This window comes from Ascaphus truei, chromosome 3 (genome assembly GCF_040206685.1).
Source record: "Ascaphus truei isolate aAscTru1 chromosome 3, aAscTru1.hap1, whole genome shotgun sequence".
Classification (NCBI taxonomy): Eukaryota; Metazoa; Chordata; class Amphibia; order Anura; family Ascaphidae; genus Ascaphus; species Ascaphus truei.
Genome location: NC_134485.1, coordinates 364845988 through 364866667, shown reverse-complemented (window position 1 = coordinate 364866667; position 20680 = coordinate 364845988). Strand labels below are relative to the sequence as shown.

Genomic DNA, 20680 nt, shown 5'->3' with positions numbered 1-20680 from the left:
AATCGCGTTTTCTCACCTCTAAAAACAGCAATATATTTACAGGAATATGTTTTCTAATCCTTCCATTACTTTCAAGATATTTTAGAAATAGATACATTTAGTACATGAAATGTAGTCAGACATGTACAGTGTACATATATTGTATAAACACACACACATACACGTTACTGAATTGACATAAAAATCATCACTGTTTACAATGGAATAAGCATAGTGTTTGATCTTAGGTATATATTTTTTTCTATAGAGTACATGGGTTTTTATATATCGAATTTTTATATCGTTTTTATATATATATATGTAAAACGCATAATAGTAGTAAGTACGGATTCTTTTTATGCATTTCCGACAGCTACATCCTTAAGAAAATAAAACGAAAGTAGAGAAAGTCTGAAGAACATCACACTGCCTGAGATGTTCATTTTCTCCAGTGCCTCAACTACCCAGTAACAGCCAACAGTAAAGTACTTTATTACATTATAAGTTGTTCTATTGCTTTAAGTGTGTTAAGACTAGTTATGCAAAATATTCACATGAGGTTGTGAGAAAAAAAATTGTGGTTCAGCCAGAGTTCACAAGTGATTTGCTAATCATTACTGTAAATCAATGTGCATTGCTTTCCATTTATTTGCCAACTTCCATCCAGACCCTAAAAAGGGCTTTGGTGGTGGTGGTGGTGGTGGTAGTGGTAGAGGACCTATATTCCCCTCAAAACACTTCTCTATGCAACATGTGGAGAGATACTAGTGAACACACCCAAGATACAGTTTCTGGGTAATAAGCTGATTTGAAAATTCAAAGTCTATTTAAATTAGCATATTTCCCAGGTCTCTCAGGTGTGGTCACAGGAATCCCTCTGTATGTTTTGGGAGGGGATGTAAGTCGGTGGGTATTATACGCTTCCTCCACTTTCTCAGGGTCTGGTTGGAAGTTCGCAAATAAATGAATAGCAATGTACATTGTTTTAGTCACTTGTGAATTCTGAGTAAGTTGCAATGTGTTGGCAAAAATGCAGATTGATGCTGAAAATGTGTGATTTCTGCAAAAATAATTTTAGCTCTTTAAAGTTCTGCAAAATGTTTTGGCAGGAATAAGATTTGGAAATAAGGGTGAAAAGTTTTGCAACTACATTTTGGGTCGTTTCTCACATCTCTAATAAAGACTGTAGTATATTGGGACAAGATAGGGATTTGGAGGTTTGGAAAGGCCTATTAATAGTCAGTGACACTATACAGTTGAAAGTGTGCAATCATACTTCATATCATTTCATATCACTGGATCTTCATTTGGTTTATATTTATATTTTTATTATTTGTCATATGTTTATTTTGAAGGCTTCCATTCATACAACTGTCCCAAAAAATGTTGATTGGTAGGTGGTACTCTAGATTGTAAGCTCCTTGGGGCAGAGACCTCCTTTCTATTGTCTCAGTTTGTCTTAACACACTGTATATGTGCTCTTTTGTCATACAATGTTATTGTCCGCCCTTCCTTTAACATAGGCTGTTCTTATTGATGTTGAATATGTATTCTAGGTGTGTTCATGGGCAGCAACTGTTTTTCTATGCTACTTAATTAGTCTTGTGCACAGATTGTTTGCGTTACATAATATCCTTCCTGAATACAGAGCCTCATCTAGAACTGGTATCCTTCACACATCACCGGTTCCTGAACTTCATCAACTGATTGATTTTCCAAATTTCCTAGGAAACAGCCTAGTGCAACAAACATGGGGCCCTGCAGTATTCAGGCACAAGATATAATCTCACATCATTTTCTTTATACCAATATTTATCTGAGAACAGTAAAAGACATTGAAATCACTGTGTTGCTAATTCGACAGATACATAACAATTTAGCATGACAGAGAGTGCTCAGTGTACCACTAACATGCGTGTTATTGAAATAGAAGAAACAATACCAGTTTCCTGAAATATATCAGTAGAAAGGCAGCTTAGATTGTAAGCTCTTCGGGGCAGGGATTTTCTTTCCCATTGTCTGATTTTGCTGCACTTATTGTATTTTTTAAATTCCCTGTACTGTATTCTTTGTGAAGCGCCGAGTACACTTTTGGCGCTATATAAATAAAGACATACAATACAATAAAGACATACAAGGCAAGATCATCTAAAGAAAGGATTTAGAAGATACTGCATCACACAGAAGCTGTACTGTAAAGAAGCTTTTAAATTGTATTATTTTTTTCGCCCTCAGTTTTCCAATTTTTTTGCTGGTGGCAACAACTTATTTAGCAGGGAAATGCTTTACAAACTTACCCAACTTTAAATAAATAATAATGAATAATAAAGAGTGCAATGCATTGTTTTCCATCTTAACAAACTGTTTGCTGAAAGAGGGGTCTGAAATGCAAATGGCAAGGAAGAGGTAACATTTTAAACTAAAAAAAAACTATTGTACATGGCATTACTATACATGGCATCCGTTCTCATACAACATGGAAAGGTGCTTCCCATTTCTCATCAGCTGTTACATAAACTGAGTATGATTTGTCTTTTGCCCCCTATAGAAGGAGCGAGTGAAGACACTGACTCTGTAAACCAGATACTGGGTTGGAATCAGGGGACACTGGCTCAATTTCTGGTGTCAGCTCTTTGTCATCACTTTATTTCTCTGTGCCTCAGACACCAAAAAACAGATTGAAAGCTCATCTGGGAAGGGACGAAGTCTATAAAAAATGCTATGTTCTGTGTACCGCACACTATACTGTAATTGTGAAGCTCTTTCCCATTGGGAGAAAAGCGCTACATAAAATCATAAAATAACGTTGTTGTTGTTATTATTGTTAATATTGGGTGTTATTTACTAAACTCACCTGGCTGCAAAACTAGGGGGTTGGGGGGGAACTTGCAATAGATAAATAACTAAAAAATCCCATTGGTTTTTCTCCAGTTTTACAGCCAGGAACCTTTAGTAAATATACCCAATGTGACATGGGGGAGATGGAACTTGATCACTTTGTGAAACAGCTTTCATTCCATTAAATGATGTAATAGAGGACTTTTAATTTGGACATCGAAGTGTTGGGAAACTGCACTGTGATACATATTAGTGCTTGGATACCAGTCTAAAGATGTTTGAATGATATCTGATTCAAATATCACTGTAACAACTGTTGTACCAACCATTATGTGCACCCCTAACAAACCCAAAACATGAAGCGATAAAAAATTATATTTACTAAGCAGCGCTATGCCTTAAATGAAGTATCTCCTGGCACAGGACGCTGTATTACTGTATGGCACTTCTTAGTAAATATGGCCAAATCTGATGTCTAAATTTTATATTCCAAAGACAGAGCTTCAATTTCAAACTTACTTAGGCATCAAACATTTTAAAATGGCATCTTACAAATAATAAATATGACTAATATATATGCAACTCTATCTAACACTCCTTAGCATCCACACCCCAAACCTTACTAGATCCAGCTGTGCGGCTGGAACATACTCCTTCCTATGGCACAATGAGCAGCCTCTTTAACTTTTGTTTCAACATTGGCCCTTATCCCCTCTCAGGAGCAGGACCCTCATTACCTTCTGCATTTGTTTGTGCTGGTTTGTATTTGTATGTCACTCTGTTTATGCAAAGGACGTCACTCTGTACCCAATTGTTCCGCGCTGCGGAATATGTTGGCGCTTCACAAATAAACGATGATAATAATAATACTCCTTTTATATTAATATTATATTTAGCAGAAAATAGATACTTTATTTTTTACATTTGGTTGTATGTTTTGATAGTAAAGCACTGTGTACATGGTTGGTGCCATTTTTTTGCCCTATGAGAAGAAACCAGGAAATGAAAGAAAATACAATGTACCCCAGACATCCCTACAGGGTTCCCTGCAATTTTCTGGTCATTTGAAAATTGCATCAAATACAGAAGAATTTGCAATGCATCTCATCACAGTCACGCTATTAGAGAGGGGTGGGGATTCCTCCGAATTTCACTTAGGGTTGCTTAACCAAACATTTATTTGAAAGCCACTGTCCTAGTATATTCATAAAATGATATAGAAGAATATGTACGTTTTAAGCTGTTCCATTCCTGGACTCATATGCTTTTATTCAATCATCTCCAATGCAGTTGATCGCACCACCATGCTACTTTGACTAACATTGACTTGAATGGGAGTGTATATATTTAAAAAAAATAAAAATAAAAAAAAAATATATATATATATATATATATACAGCTCTGCAGAATATAGCTTAAAAATAAATAAAAATATGTACAGCACAGTTTAATGTATACCAAACTTACAATAGGTCACGCTATAAGCCTTACAAGGTGTTGAAAAACTTGTTATGGAACTCCAGTAACTCACCTTGGTGAATTTTAGCCACAAGTCGCTGTCTTGCTAGAATTCTGCTCATCCTGTAAGGGGATCGTCTCTTCTTATCGAAACATACATAATAGTCCTGGCCTTCAGGTGTCATGGAATTTAAACGTTTACAGCCTGGTGCTGGTGTGAAGGGTCCCTGCATCCACATATCTGCCACTGTGAAGTGCCTACTCTTTCCTCCTGTGTTTTAATTCCAGCTTCCAGTGATTAGAATGCACTTTAAGTGATATTGCAGCAGAACTGAAAAGGGGAAAGTCGTCAAGTACAAGAGGAGTGCCTGTACTGTAGCTACAACTCAGGATTCCAAGCCTCTCACATGACCCAGGGAGACCAATCACAGACAGCAAATGTTATGAAAGTACACAGAGTTAAAGCAAAGTCTCTTCAGGCATGTGTAATCCTCGCGAAAGCACATATTCTAATGACATACCTCAGAGCTGACTAAGCAGTGAGCAGTCTGATCTGAGGCTAGAAGGGAAATGTGGAGCATCTATTCGTAGCCACAGAAAAATCCCTAAAATCTCTACTGCATAGCATTTGTGCAATTTCTTCTAACTGCCATGAACTGGAACTACAGTACGGTATCAAAACTACAATAAAAAGGTTCCCTTTTTACAACCTCAGATGAATAGCAACACATGGCATAATACACATATTACACCGTCATGATTTATTTAACAAAATAAAGCCAAAATGGAGAAGCCATGTGTGAAAGCAATAATATGTGTGTGTGTATGTGTGTGCACACAATTTTTTCTTTTATACAGTACAACTCCCATCTCATCCTTACTCTAGCTCTCCTGTCCCCCTTCTCTCCAACCGTAAGATATACAAACGGACAAAAAGAAATATATAGTGCAACACTGTTTTGAAATATAAATTGAATGATTGAATATAACAACTACCCTATTTCCTCGATTCTAAGACGCCATCGATTATAAGACGCACCCTTGGATTAATAAAAAAATATAGGGGAAAAAACTCACTATATTAAATGTGCAGATTTTTTTTTTAAATAGCAGACAATAGCATACATTTATCTAGACTACACTAGTCTACACTAGACTGCGCTACTTTATGCTGTAGCCACGCTTGGCGAGATAACTTAAGTGATTCCCAATAAGTACAGCAGCACTCGCCAAAGGAGGGAAGGGGGGAGGGAAAGAATGGAGGGGGGGAGGGAGAGAATGGAGGGAGGGGGGAAGGAGAGAATGGAGGGAGGGGGAGAGAGAATGGAGGGGGGGGAGAGAATGGAGGGAGGGGGGGAGAGGGGGAGGGAGAGAATGGAGGGAGGGCGGAGAGAATGGAGGGAGGGGGGGAGGGAGGGAGGGGAGGAGGGAGAGAATGGAGGAAGGGGGGAGGGAGAGGGGGGAGGGGGAGAGAATGGAGGGAGGGGGGGAGGGAGGGGAGGAGGGAGATAATTGAGGGAGGGGGAGGGAGAGAATAGAGGGAGGGAGAGAATGGGGAGAGGGAGGGGGGGAGGGAGAGAATTGAGGGGGGGAGGGAGAGAATTGAGGGAGGGGGGGAGAGAATGGAGGGAGAGAATTGAGGGAGGGGGAGGGAGAGAATGGAGGGAGAGAATGGAGGGAGGGGGGGAAGAAAGAGAATGGAGGGAGGGGGGGGAGAAAGAGAATGGGGGGAGGGAGAATGGAGGGATGGAGGGGGGGAGGGAGAATGGAGGGGGGGAGGAAGAATAGAGGAAGGGGGAGGGAGAGAATGGAGGGAGGGGGGGAGAGAATGGAGGGAGGGGGGGGAGAGAATGGAGGGAGGGGGAGGGAGAGAATAGAGGGAGGGAGAGAATGGAGGGAGGGGGAGGGAGAGAATAGAGGGAGGGGGAGGGAGAGAATGGAGGGAGGGGGGAGGGAGAGAATGGAGGGAGGGGGGAGGGAGATAATGGAAGGAGGGGGGTGGAGAGAATGGAGGGAGGGGGGAGGGAGAGAATGGAGGGAGGGGGGAGGGAGAGGAGGGAGGGGGGGAGGGAGAGGAGGGAGATGAGGGAGGGGGGGAGGGAGATGAGGGAGGGGGGAGGGAGAGAATGGAGGGAGAGAATGGAGGGAGGGGGGAGGGAGAGAATAGAGGGAGGGGGGAGGGAGAGAATGGAGGGAGGGGGGAGGGAGAGAATGGAGGGACACACACACACACAGAGACAGACACATACACACACAGAGACAGACACATACACAGAGACAGGGACACAGAGACAGGGACAGACACACACCCAGACAGCTGATGGTCACCCGGGGAGGGATGGGAGAGGCCGGCGGCAGCACCTCTGCAGCTGCACCGCCCAGCTTACGGTTCCCCGGGAGCGGGAGGGGTGGGGTTATGGGAGAGACAGATGTCACCTCTATCGCTGCACTTCCAAGGTAATGGTCGCGCCAGGGGGGGGGGAGGGGTGGTGGATGGGAGAGGCAGCCGGCACCTCTACCGCTGCACTGCCAAGGAAATGGTCTGCAGCTGCACCGCCCAGCTAATGGTCGCCCAGGAGCAGGGGGTGGATGGGAGAGGCAGCCGGCACCTCTGACGCTGCACTGCCAAGGTGATGGGTGCGCCAGGGGGAGGGGAAGGGGAATGGGAGATGGAGGCGGCACTTCTGCAGCTGCATCGGCCAGCTTATAGTCGGGCTGGAGCCTAGCCGCACTGCCGACAGTCACGCTGGGGGGCAATGGGAGAAGCAACCACCACTTCAACCAGCCGCCAATGACACCAGCTTTTTGTAAGCGCCCTCTAGAAGTTTTATTTATTTATTAAAACATCGATTCTAAGACGCATCCCAATTTCACACATGTGTAAATGGGAAAAAATGTGTGTCTTAGAATCGAGGAAATATGGGTACTAGGTGTACACCCCTCTGGGGTAACCCTGTGGTGTTGGTAAGGTGAAATGCTTGACAGTAGTGTCAGCCCTCTGGTCACCTCCGAGGTTCAGATGGACGTGTAAAATAACAAAGTACACAAACAGAGGAAACGGACTTTAGTGTAGCGAGTAACAATGTATTGTTAACTTAAAATAGAATTGCAAATGACCACTCACATGTAGCCCCCATATAAATGTACATGGTACGAAGTCCGCCCTCGTGGATACCAGCGACCGGGTGTGGGTTTTCGGATGGAGGCTTCCCGCATCAGCTGCTGCTGCACTCACAGCAACCGGCAGGGGTTTTTTCTTCCGCGTTCCACAGCAGTGGTCATGGACGCTTCAGAAGACGTCACAGGCAATGACGTCACTGGCCGGTTCCTTCTGGGCTTTACTTGGGGAACAAACTCTACGCGTTTCGCAAACTCATTTGCTATGTTGACTATTATGAGTTGATTTTAGTTATTGCTGAATATGTATATGGTTCCATGTTACAGTTCCATGTTACAGTTCCATACATTTATAAACTAACTATGTTGTGCTATAAGAATAAAGCATTAGGTGGACTACATTTTTGAATAGCTGAATCATAACTGAGTCACTGATCTATCCATGCTCATTTCCTGACTGGTGCTCATTTACGTGCCATCCAAATATAGTTTTAACTTGTTTTTTTTTTTGTATCAATTATTTTTCACATCTAGTGGGTTGTTCGCTAAATATAAACTTTTATTGCAGTCCTATTTAATCAGTGTAAAAATATTAGCTTTGTTCAGGTTATTGTTTTTTTTTACCTTTTTGCTACCACGGAAAGTGGCGGATTTCCAATTAGGCCTGGGCCTAAGGTGGCCAAATTTTGGGTCGGCATGTGCGATCGGCAGTTTCCGCAGGCGCATGCGCGATCGGCACTTGCCAGCCGCTCGTGCGCATGCACGCTCGGCAAGTGTCGATCATGCATACGCGGCCGGCAAGCACAGATCGCGCATGTGCGGCTGGCAAGTGCAGATCACGTATGCGCACGAGAGGCTGGCAAGCCCTGCATGCAGCTACTGTGCATGCGTGGCCAGAAACGTCACATTGCCATGGCAATGGGCAGGCGCTGGAGGAGGAGGGCGGCACCAGGTAAGTGCCTAAGGGCAGCATTTTTTTCAATTCGACACTGACAACGGTTAGTTACAAACTGCAGGTGGCTGCCTCTACTGCCAGCACTGAGTTCCTCTATCTCTGGTGATGATAATTGGTGACCAACTGGACAAGATACAGATGTAGAAAGACTTACTGTTTGTGTTGTCGTGGCCTCTCACTGTCCGGCGACCTCAGTGGATTAACGCTGCGGGAGTTTGGATCTGGAAGCATGGACCACCCGCGGCGCGATCGCGGCAGACACTGTCCCCAGTGCCGCAGACGTTTGTTTTTTCAGGTGTAGGAGAGGGGACATTGTCTTGCTGTATCTACATCTGTGCTAACATTATACAATTAAAACTAATATTTGGCTTCCGCATGTCCAGGGACCTTGGCTCTGCTTTATTGTGGGCACAAAAGATAACATTTAACGTACCGGAAATTGTATTTTCTTCAGTCCATCAGGCAGCACCATGAATAAAAGGCTCCAGCTCCTGAGGTAGGACAGAGTCAAACTTGCACATGACCTATATAGGGCACCTCCCCCTTTACTTGTGCAGTGTTCATAGTAACACATGGTTAGGTAAATATATTTGAGACTTATGGTTCCCTTCAACATAAATGTATTTAAAGCCATAATCTGAAGGAAGGGAAAACTATGTGCTGCCTGATGGACTGAAGGAAATGACATTTCTAGTAAGCTAAATTGTATCTTTCCTTTCCGTCCATCTGGCAGCGCCATGGAATTTATTACAGCAATAACGAGGGAGGGAAACAAAACAAGAAATTAATTTATGACAGAGTGTAAAACTTTTCTACCAAAGACTGTTTCTTGGGATCTTGTTCATCCAATTTATGCTTGGTAAAGGTATGGATATTTTTCCATATAGCCGCTTTGCAGATCTGTTCTGCTGATGCCCAGGATGTTGCTTCCGCTCTTGTAGACTGGACTTTTAGGCCTGTTGGTATCTGCATGTTGGATTGTTGATACGCTAAGTTTATAGTCTGTATAATCGATCTTGCAATAATTATTTTGGAAGCCTTCTCTCCTTTGTTTCTCCCGAAAACAAAATGAATAGAGTTTCTGACTTCCTGAGTTCTCGGCAGGTATTCCATCAAACATCTTCTCACACCCAGTGGATGTACTGCAAGTTCCTTTCCTTCTAATTTTTTTGGATGCAGACAAAGTGAAGATAAAATGACTTAGGACGACTTTGTCTTTGTGAATTGCCATATAAGGTTCCTTTATGGAAAGGGTCTCTATTTCACTCATTTAACGGACATAACTGCGATTAAGAACGCCATCTTTAAAGACAAGTTACTCATGTCTGCTTCCTGTAAGGGTTCAAATGGTGTATCACAAAACTTTTAGTACCAGATTCAAATTCCATGCTGGAATTGGATCTCTGATTCTACAGTAGGTTTAATGTTCTGAATGGCACTTATCAGAGGCATATGTGCAATTGGTTGCATCCAGATTGCTGCTATTGCTGAGATCTGAACCTTTAATGTGTTCAGTTTTTAGACCTTACTGGAAACTCTCATGTAAAAAAAAGTATAATCTAGGATAAGGTTAATGGGCTCTGTTTCTGGACTGCTGCCTTTTGGTCTGCACCCTTTACTGAACCTTTTCCAAACTTGTGTACATTTTTGGAGGTCATCTTTTCACAGGATTGTAAAAAGGTCTCCGCCCCTGGTAAAGATAATCCTTGTTGTGTCATTTTCTGTGTCCCGGGAGACCAGGACTTTTTCACGGGATCAAGCACCAGACAGGACACAGAGATCAAATACATGGGTGTTTACTTCAGCCGGACCCATCCGACGCAGCACAAAGTCAAAACAGAGCTCATAGTCACAACCCTCAGAGTAATACAGAAGGAATCCTAGTCGCCTAGGTGTCGGCGGCACCAAAATAACTTCCCTGGCATAGTTTCCACTTCTGTGAGAGGCCAGAGTCTCCAGGCAGTTCTGGATGCAAGTTGTGGCGGAGCAACTTAAAATCTCTCATTCACTGTAGCAAGCACCCTCTCCATCGTCATTTGACGCCGCGATGCGGCATCGAGGAAAGGTAGGTGAAGTCTGCCCCCCCAAAAATAATCTTGCACCCCCCCCCCCACTTTGCACACCTCTGCTTTACAGTAAGGGCAGTTCAAATGTGGAATTCATTACCAATGGAGAATGTGATGACAGATACAGTCTATATCTTTAAGAATAGGTTAGACATCTTTTTCTACAGGAAAGCTATACAGGGATATACCAAATACATAAACATGGGAAGGATGTTGATCCAATGAGAAATCTGATTTCCACTACTGGAGTAAGGAAGGAATTTTATTTCCCCCCCCTATTAGACATCATTGGATAATGTTTCACTGTTTTTTGTTTTGATTGCCTTCCTCTGGATTAATATACTGTAAATACAAATATAGGATGAGTATCTTTTTTAATTGGATTCCTTAAACAAATCTACCACGCTGAAAGCAAAGATTTGGCTAGTTTTGTTTATTTGAAAATGTATTACAAATGGCATTTTTAGGGTTGCATAGTTTGTCAATCAAGTGCCATCCAGCTGATGGGTGAATGCTCCTATTCCCCAACAGTAATGGCAGCGGTGCGCAAACATTTTGAGCTGCAGCCCCCTTCCCGCGCCGCCCCCTACAAATTCTCCCGCCTCCCAAGTTCACGCACCGCTGATGTAGAGCTCAATCTAGGAGGACTGGGCACTCAATACAAACATCTTTATTGAATCATAGGCTATTAGAAGCAACACAACACACAGCTGACGTTTTGGTCTGAGCAAACTCTTGTTAAATACACAGTGGCAAGTCTAAGCTCACCATGTTTACAAAATAACTTTAAAAAGTATTCTAAAATGCTTACACCACCTATACGTGTCAGATTCAGGTAAAAGGGCAGCAGTCACCCATATATACCCCCCTAACCATGTATGAAATAAATACTACAGTACTTATAGATTCAGTAAAAAAATTACTATTGCTTATGGTTTCACAGAGAACCGCTGCAGCACCACTTTTTTTTTTAGGAATATCCCTTCTTTTCTTTTACTTCAATAATTGCTCATGTTTTAATCGCTGTCTGACTTCAAGTCAAAGATCCATATCGGAGAGTGTTAGTTGCCAGCTACAGATGTAGCAGATGTTATTTCCCCAGTTACAACGCGGTAAAGCACTGAACTGTGCAATGCTATTTCTCCCTCCAGCAGAAAATAGAGGTACACGAGAATTGTGCCAGGTAGTGTTAGGACCTGCAGATTGGGCATGCCGTGAAGTGGCTGCAGGCTTATAACCTTTTGGCCAAAGGGTTTAACTAAATTACCCTTTTTCATGGGCAGATAAGCACTGAGGTATTGCACTATATGTTGTGTCATTTTGTATGATGCGCTGGTCTTTCTGTTTTTTTTGTGTGTGTGTGCAATGCTATTCATCTGTTTTAAAGCAGCCACCGCAAATCACACGATAAAACTCACGGCAGTGGTAATCTTCATTATGCGATAATAACAGGTGCAATAACCTGTCCTACATCGGTACTTAAAGTCCCAGTCCCACTTACTAATACTGTAATATCACAGTTGCAATCAAGTGAGAGTCCATATAACACCTTACAGTATCTACAATATAATAATCGTTATAATGATTTGGAAATTTAGACAAAAAAGAAACGTAAATAAAAAAGGTTGTATGATTCCTTTTATTGTGGAAAGGGAAAGTATCCACTGGCGCCAAATAAGATATATACTGCAAAAGGATATATGAAAACCAAGCCTGTTGGCTGTAGACACGTAGCTCCTCACGTTGTGCTTAAAGAAAAAGAAAAAGCACAACACATAGCGTAATACTGTGACTATAAACGGACAACACTTAACAACATGTAACAGCTGAAAAATAAATTGGTGAAATCTCAATATTAAAACATTTAATAACAATCATAAATAATATATATTGCACATGGACATTTAATAAACAAATATTGCGATAAAAATAGAAGCACTCTCCACCGCCGACGGAGATAGTAGCAATGCCTACTCACCAGATGGAGTAAGTAAGTAGGCGGTGGATAATTTTGAGAGTATCCCCTCTCGTTTGTAAAGCTGCTCTCTGCTGGCTGGCGTCTCTGGGACCGTAAGTGTGGAGATCTTGGTACGGTGCCTTCCTCGACTCACTTGGGAAGACGCCCAGGAGGTAGTGAACAGCAACAGCTGATTCAACACGCCGTCGACATCAGCAGGCAAACCGGTTAGCAGCAAACGCAGATTCAACAGCAGCAGCTGATGCAGCATGCCGTCGGTGTCAGCGGGCTGGCTGGTCTGCTGCAAGCGCAGATGGAACTGTGCGTGGGGATACAATCTCCAAAGTGTAGAGTGCTAAAACGCCACCCTACGCGTTTCGAAAGGCTCTCTGCTTTCTTCCTCAGGGAAGAACTCTACACTTTTTGTAGACGTTTTTTTGTGGCGTTTTAGCACTCTACACTTTGGAGATTGTATCCCCACGCACAGTTCCATCTGCGCTTGCAGCAGACCAGCCAGCCCGCTGACACCGACGGCGTGCTGCATCAGCTGCTGCTGTTGAATCTGCGTTTGCTGCTAACCGGTTTGCCTGCTGATGTCGACGGCGTGTTGAATCAGCTGTTGCTGTTCACTACCTCCTGGGCGTCTTCCCAAGTGAGTCGAGGAAGGCACCGTACCAAGATCTCCACACTTACGGTCCCAGAGACGCCAGCCAGCAGAGAGCAGCTTTACAAACGAGAGGGGATACTCTCAAAATTATCCACCGCCTACTTACTTACTCCATCTGGTGAGTAGGCATTGCTACTATCTCCGTCGGCGGTGGAGAGTGCTTCTATTTTTATCGCAATATTTGTTTATTAAATGTCCATGTGCAATATATATTATTTATGATTGTTATTAAATGTTTTAATATTGAGATTTCACCAATTTATTTTTCAGCTGTTACATGTTGTTAAGTGTTGTCCGTTTATAGTCACAGTATTACGCTATGTGTTGTGCTTTTTCTTTTTCTTTAAGCACAACGTGAGGAGCTACGTGTCTACAGCCAACAGGCTTGGTTTTCATATATCCTTTTGCAGTATATATCTTATTTGGCGCCAGTGGATACTTTCCCTTTCCATACTATAGTTCTGACCAGGGGGTCAGTTTTTTGTATCTTGGGCAGCCCCTTATGCATGTTTGGTCATTTATACATAAGGTAATATATACTCTGTCATACTATTGTGGGTAGCGCTGCCTGTTTTGTTGTTTTTATGATTCCTTTTATTGGAACTAAAAATGGTATACAGTATACAAGATTTAGAACCGCACAGGGTCCTTCTTCAGGTATGGTAGTTGTACAGCAAGTCAGAGATAGTACAGATACTTTGTAGTACGGTCTGATGGTTTAGGCTGTGTCCCCGAAGTTCACGGCGGAGCGTGGGCACCACAAACCACAGAACACACCCTCTATGGGGCAGGCCCCAGTGGCTGTGTGTGAGTGGGTGCGCAAAGCACTGTGACGCGTACACTTGCAGGGAAGACAAGAATTTTGTCTTCATGTGCCGCAACGCGGTCCAGTGGCCGCACGCAGCCAATGGCAGGGCAGATATGCCCCATCATGGCCACACCCCCATCATGGCCCTATCCCCCACACTCTCCCCTACAGACCGCCGATTGTGGCTGTTGTCTCTGCACGCGCAGCCCTGCCCCCAGGGAGTAGGGAGCTCTATCAAAAAAGAGAAAAATCTGGATCGTTCCAAGTTTATTGACTCAAACTAATACGTAACCCAGAATTAATAAATTATTTATATGCAATAAGGTCTCTACGGTTTCCCCCCAAATTAAACAAGATATATACTGTACAAACATTAGGAGATACTTGCCAAAGAGAATTGTTTAGAAACTAAACTTCAAAAGAAAACCCATGTTTGGGTATAAAACAGGGAGATACGTCGATTCCTGCTGACACCACGCAGGATAACAAACTTTTTTCTTTGAAACCCGGAGTACTTCAATGTTTTTTTGAGTGACCTGTAACATTTTGATTGTTAGCTGCACCTACATGGTGGCAAGAGATAGGAGATTAGACAGAGGCACTGTATACATTGTCAAGTGCCCATGCGGATTACAAAACCGACAGACCTAACGAGACTGTCTTTACACAACTCCAGCATTAGTGCAGCTTTCCATGGCAGCTTTTTTCACCAACCTGTGGCAAGGCATTTGTTTGTTCTTTGGGCACACAGTGGCAAGTCTAAACTGTGTGTTTATAGAGCAGGTTACACACTCGCCATGGGGGGGGGAAACCTTTCATTACACTTATGAGGCGAGAAGTATCTTGGATACGTTGGTGACTTTGCAACCCAAGGGCCTTCACATTACTGGTCACATGGGAAGTTTTCTTGAAAATCTCAAACTTCTATGATAGGCCTTCTGAACCTTTCGCTTGTCCTTGGTTTCATTTTATTTATACATGTAGAGCATACAATAATGATGTATACTCTATCAGGATACGGAAACAAAATGTTTTGTGCTTTCACTGTACTACAGAATGTCCGCTATACTTATCTGTGTCTTCAAAAATATTTTGTTGTACTGTATATATTATGACATATGTTTGTACCCTTTTGTAGATGATCTAAACCTGCATATTGCCTCTCACCATCCTGATTTAATATCATTTTTACAAATGGGATTTTCACTCTACGGTTTCTTCAGTTCACGCCCTTTTTACCTTTCTGCATTTTTACTTAAATCTTTATACTGTATATTTGTATTTTAGTCCTTTATTTTTTATTTATTTTTGCTGATTATTGAATACTTTTTGTCTTTTTCTATATTTATTTGACATTAGTGGTTTCGTTACAGAGTTGTCAATTAACTGTGATTACTTAGTTGGTCGATCTACTTTTTTTTCCATTATTTGTATGTTTAACTTGTTTGAATTGTCACTTTTTTTTTTTTTTTTTGTATATGAACTATGGTTATTTTGGGCAAGATTTAAAGTAGCAGAACTGGTGACACACACAGACATACAGTATACATATAGTAGTTTTAAAGCAGGGAGACTCCGGAGCTGAACTGTGTTAATTTTAGCTCCGGGGACCCCCTGCTTCCCGAGATACTTATCTCAGGAGGGGGTGCCAGTATCTCTTTGCAGTTTAAATGTCCCGCTTCACATGGGCAAATGGGAAGCCACAAGCGATCACGGCTTCCTATTGGCCCGTGTGACGTGGGACATTTAAGACGCCATTTCGATAAACCCAACTAGCCAAGCCGGAGTTGCTACCGGTACCCCTGTTCCGAGGTACGTATCTCGGGAAGCATGGGGACCCCTGAGCTGAAATTAACGCAGTTCAACTCAGGAGACCTCCTGCTTCCATGCTATAAAAAAAACACAGAAAAGGATGGTTATACTGGCTTTGCAATCTGAAGCTGGAATAGGTTTCAACCACACATGATATAAATTATGGTGGATTAAAAAGTGACAAAAATCCTCCACCGTACAGCATACAGCAAATACAAATATCACGTGTGATCACATTCACGCTCAGACAGGTCTGCAGCTCTGCCTTTCCCCATTATCTCTTTGCATACATTTATAATGTGTGTTTGAAACCTATTTCACAAAAAAACAAATACAAACCAGTGCCTAAAATTGTCCAAAGATAGTCTATTGGGGATCCAATTGGACCGGGACACACAGATCCACTTCCGGTCTTGTGCTTCCAATGTTGTTACCACGACCGGATAAGACATGATATGTGGAATCAAGCAGAAAAAAAAGCTGTGTGTGCTGTGCACGCGCATAGTAAGTGAAACTTCTTTGACTTTTGTCACAGAAATTGTGTTTGTGATGTTTTAATTAAAAATCAAAATACAATTTCATTGACAAAACGCAAATAAATTTGGACTTAGAACGTGCGTGCTCGGCTCACATCCCCTGTATTTGCTATTTGCTCTAAGCGTGAATTCCTCGTGCGTGTGACTGTGTGTGTGCGTGTGACTGTGTGTGTGTGCTTGTGACTGTGTGTGTGTGCGTGTGACTGTGGGTGTGCGTGTGACTGTGTGTGTGTGCGTGTGACTGTGGGTGTGCATGTGACTGTGTGTGTGTGTGCGTGTGACTGTGTGTGTGTGCGTGTGACTGTGTGTGTGCGTGTGACTGTGTGTGTGTGCGTGTGACTGTGTGTGTGTGCGTGTGACTATGTGTGTGTGCGTGTGACTCTGTGTGCGTACATGTGACAGTGTGTGTGTGTGTGTGATGTATGCGCACCCCTCCTGCACTTCGCATATGCCCCTGCACCTCGCATATGCCCCTGCACCTCGCATATGCCCCTGCACCTCGCATATCCCCCTGCACCTCGCATATCCCCCTGCACCTCGCATATCCCCCTGCACCTCGCATATGCCCCTGCACCTCGCATATGCCCCTGCACCTCGCATATCCCCCTGCACCTCGCATCACCCCCCTGCACCTCGCATCACCCCCTGCACCTCGCATCACCCCCCTGCACCTCGCATCACCCCCCTGCACCTCGCATCACCCCCCTGCACCTCACATCACCCCCCTGCACCTCACCACCCCCCTGCACCTCACATCACCCCCCTGCACCTCACATCACCCCCCCTGCACCTCACATCACCCCCCTGCACCTCACATCACCCCCCTACACCTCACCTCACATCACCCTCACATCACCCCCCTGCACCTCACATCACCCCCCTTCACCTCCTCACATCACCCCCCTTCACCTCCCCTCACCCCCTGCACCTCCGATCACCCCCTGCACCTGCGATCACGGCGGCAGAGCAGGCAGGACTGCGCGCTGTAGAGTCCTCAGTGTGGTAGGAGGAGGGATGGGCACAGGTTGTGTTGCCCCGCAGTGCCGGGGATCAGGGCAGGGAGAACGGCGAGGAGGCCCATGTGTGACTGTAGCTGCCCCCCCCCCCCCGGGGAGGAACACCATAATGCCGGTAGGGGGGTGTGGGGGGTGAATAGAGGGGGTAATTGGGGGAGGAATAGAGGGGGTAATTGGGGGGGGAGAGGGGTGGGGGAAGGTTGTACCTCTGGGTCTCACCCACCAACTATCTCCGACCTCCTTATGGAGGGGTCAACGGTGAGGAGGAGGAGTCATGTTGCGATAGCTGCTGGGTGTCTGGTGGAGCTTTAGAGGTCAGAGGGAGGTCCCATTCGGGTTAGGAAAGGGGCTGTCCCGGTCGGGTGGTCTCTGCTGTCCCAGCCGCACCGGCAGCTGCCTGTCATGTCTGTGCAGGTGCCTGCGGGTCGCTGTTTGTGGGTGGCAGGGTGCAGTGCGGCATGGCAGCGTGCGTGTGGGGGAGGGAACAGTGCCGCTGCCCGCCGCTTCTGCGCATGTGTGGCGTCTGTCAGCGGCGCAATCACAACTGCGCATGCGCGGCATGGCAGCGGGCACGGGCAGCAGACGGGGAACGGCAGCCGTTAGGAGCGGCGCCGGCGGCTATCGCCACCGCTGCCGCATATGTCAGCAGCCGTGTGAGGGGGAGCAGTGGCCGTTAGGAGCGGCGCGCCGCAGCATGTGACAGAGGTTGTGTGGGGGGAGCGGCAGCCATTACATGACGTCACTTCCGTTTCATATTTCATCTCCATCTATCCAGTTTTGCTCCATCAGAACTAGGTGCCACTAAAGAAGTTTCACTTCAATAAATCATAGTGCAAACTGTTACCCAAAGGGACATACAGTACAAACACTAAACCAACAACAGATGAAACATAGTGCAAACTGCTACTATCAGGGACATGACAGTACAAACACTAAACAAACAACAAAGACAGATACTGTACAGGCAAGGCTGACTAAATGAAAGAGCTAATTTTAATACAACAGATAATTTAAAATGCAGTTGAGAACACAACAGCAGGCAGCTGGTCCGGTTATTCTAAAACCAAAATCCTAGTCACGACAAGTCAGGAGTAAATGCGCGGTGGATTATGGACATGAGAATGCAGCAGCTTGTCCACCAGTGCCATCGGGCTGATTTGGAAGCAGCTTCGACGCTGCAACACCTACTTGTTCGATCGTCCGTCGCTGGGGGTGTGCTTGGGGGCAGATCCTTCTCTCACTGCTACAAACCGGATGCGGGTGGCACGCAGCCTGCAAGTGTTCGTGACGGAAGCTCAGGGAGTAAAATCCAACGCGTTTTGTGCGCATGCGCACTTCATCAGGGAATGATTCCAAATCAGCCCGACGCCACTGGTGGACAAGCTGCTGCATTCTCATGTCCATAATCCACCGCACATTTACTCCTGACTTGTTGTGACTAGGATTTTGGTTTTAGAATAACCGGACCAGCTGCCTGCTGTTGTGTTCTCAACTGCATTTTAAATTATCTGTTGTATTAAAATTAGCTCTTTCATTTAGTCAGCCTTGCCTGTACAGTATCTGTCTTTGTTGTTTGTTTAGTGTTTGTACTGTCATGTCCCTGATAGTAGCAGTTTGCACTATGTTTCATCTGTTGTTGGTTTAGTGTTTGTACTGTATGTCCCTTTGGGTAACAGTTTGCACTACGATTTATTTTTCTGCTTGATTCCACATATCACGTCTTATCCGGTCGTGGTCACAACATTGGAAGCACAAGACTGGAAGTGGATCTGTGTGTCCCGGTCCAATTGGATCCCCAATAGACTATCTTTGGACAATTTTAGGCACCGGTTTGTATTTGTTTTTTTGTGTATTACGACTGACTTTGTTTTTGGGTCAGCATCTCTTGGCAGCCTTGCCTTATTATTTTAAGGTATTTCAAGTGTTTGTACACCAATAAGTATTGTTTAGTTCTTAACGCTATTATCACCATTTTTTTCCTTTGAAACCTATTTCAGCTTCATATTGCAAAGCCAGTATAACCATCCACTGATGAGACCCAAAAGGTCGAAACAGCTGTCTGTGGGGGTTACTGGCTATGCACTTCTTTAACCCAGGCTGGGCTGAAAAGCTGTGTAATACGGCAGGCATAAGCTTATAGGGGTCCAGAGAGCTGCTGACAGATTTCCTGGGGCCCAGGACTAGAGTTTTGACTAAGGCCCACCCCCCCACGTGCCGTCCTTAAACACCCTCGTGAGTCACCTCCTCTATTCTCCCCCTCTCCCCGTCTATTTATCGAACTTTCTCCCCTTCCCCACCTCCACTATCACTTAATTACCCCCTCTCATTCAATCCCGCACCCTCAATCCCCCCCCTGCCGCACACTCATTCCCCACTTCCCCATTGTTCACACCCCCCCTCAATATCCACACAATACCCCCCACAATAATTCCCCCCCTCCCACACACACAAAATGCAACACACACAAAATGCAAGACACACACACCTTGCTGGTGGTCTGGGGCCGATGGGTCCCGGCTCTCCCCAGCTCCTGCGGGTCTCTCTCCCAGACTGGGTTTCTCTCGAGCTGCGTGCCTGGCTCTCTCGCCCATGCCGGGTCTCTCTTCCGCCGGTGCGCACCATAAGCAGGGTTGCCACCACTCTGAGTTTGACCCGGAGACTACTGGTTTTGGCCACGTATCTCCGGGATACAGGTTTCCCTTGTAAACCTCTGGGTAGTGGCGTCCTCTCGGTAGCTCGCCCCTGCAACTGCTGTCAATATGGCTGTGCAACGTCATGCGGTGCCGTGTTGCCATGACAACGTGACGTCACATGATGCATCGATGCCATGAGACACCCCGTTGTCATGGCAACTTGACGGCACGTGACATCACGTAGCATCCCATTGCCATGACAATGCAGCACCATTTGGCGCTGCACAGCCACATTGACAGCAGTTGCTGGGGGGAGATGCCGGGAGGATGACGGAAGGATGCCGTGAGACGCCACTACCCGGAGGTAAGAGATAAATGTAAAAATGTTATCTCAGGGTTAGCCTTCGGTAGAAGGTGGCAACCCTGGCCGGAAGCTGGGCCCAGCCAGAAGTTCAGCGAAAGAGTAGGGGAAGAGAAAGGCAGGAGGCCTGCAGGAGCTGGGGAGAGCTGAGGCCGCCCCTACACACCCCCATGTCGCGGCCCTGGCGGTCCATAATGGGTAAGAAGCACCAGGTGTCACTGTGTGCTCATTTGTGTCATTTCCTAGAAGCCCTGGCTGCAGTGTAAGGCTGTGTACATAGTACTAGTGCGCGTTCACGACCACACGTGTGGCTTTGTGCACGCCTGTACTTCCCGCGATCTGTGTCCTGCAGGGTTGCGCGATGGGGGAGTGGCGAGGGGCATGCCCGTGAAGTCACGTGAGCGGTTCGCCCTCATTGGCTGAACCGCGCACGTTACCGGGCCGTTGCGCGGCAAATTCAAACCAGTTTGTCGCATG

At 45.1% G+C, this 20680-nt stretch overlaps 1 protein-coding gene across 3 annotated transcripts in view; it reads right to left on the bottom strand.

Moving 5' to 3' along the window:
- The window catches only part of STARD13 (StAR related lipid transfer domain containing 13), a 375955-nt gene that overhangs the window by 138156 nt on the left and 217119 nt on the right, over positions 1 to 20680 (bottom strand). Inside the window, exon 1 of one of the 3 annotated variants that reach the window (XM_075592131.1) lies at positions 4349 to 4724. The exons of the other annotated variants lie outside the window; for them this stretch is intronic. Coding sequence (XP_075448246.1) covers positions 4349 to 4514 — 166 coding nt within the window. The 5' untranslated portion in view covers positions 4515 to 4724. Of the gene's footprint in view, positions 1 to 4348; positions 4725 to 20680 lie in introns of those variants that run through there. 3 annotated transcript variants of the gene reach the window in all.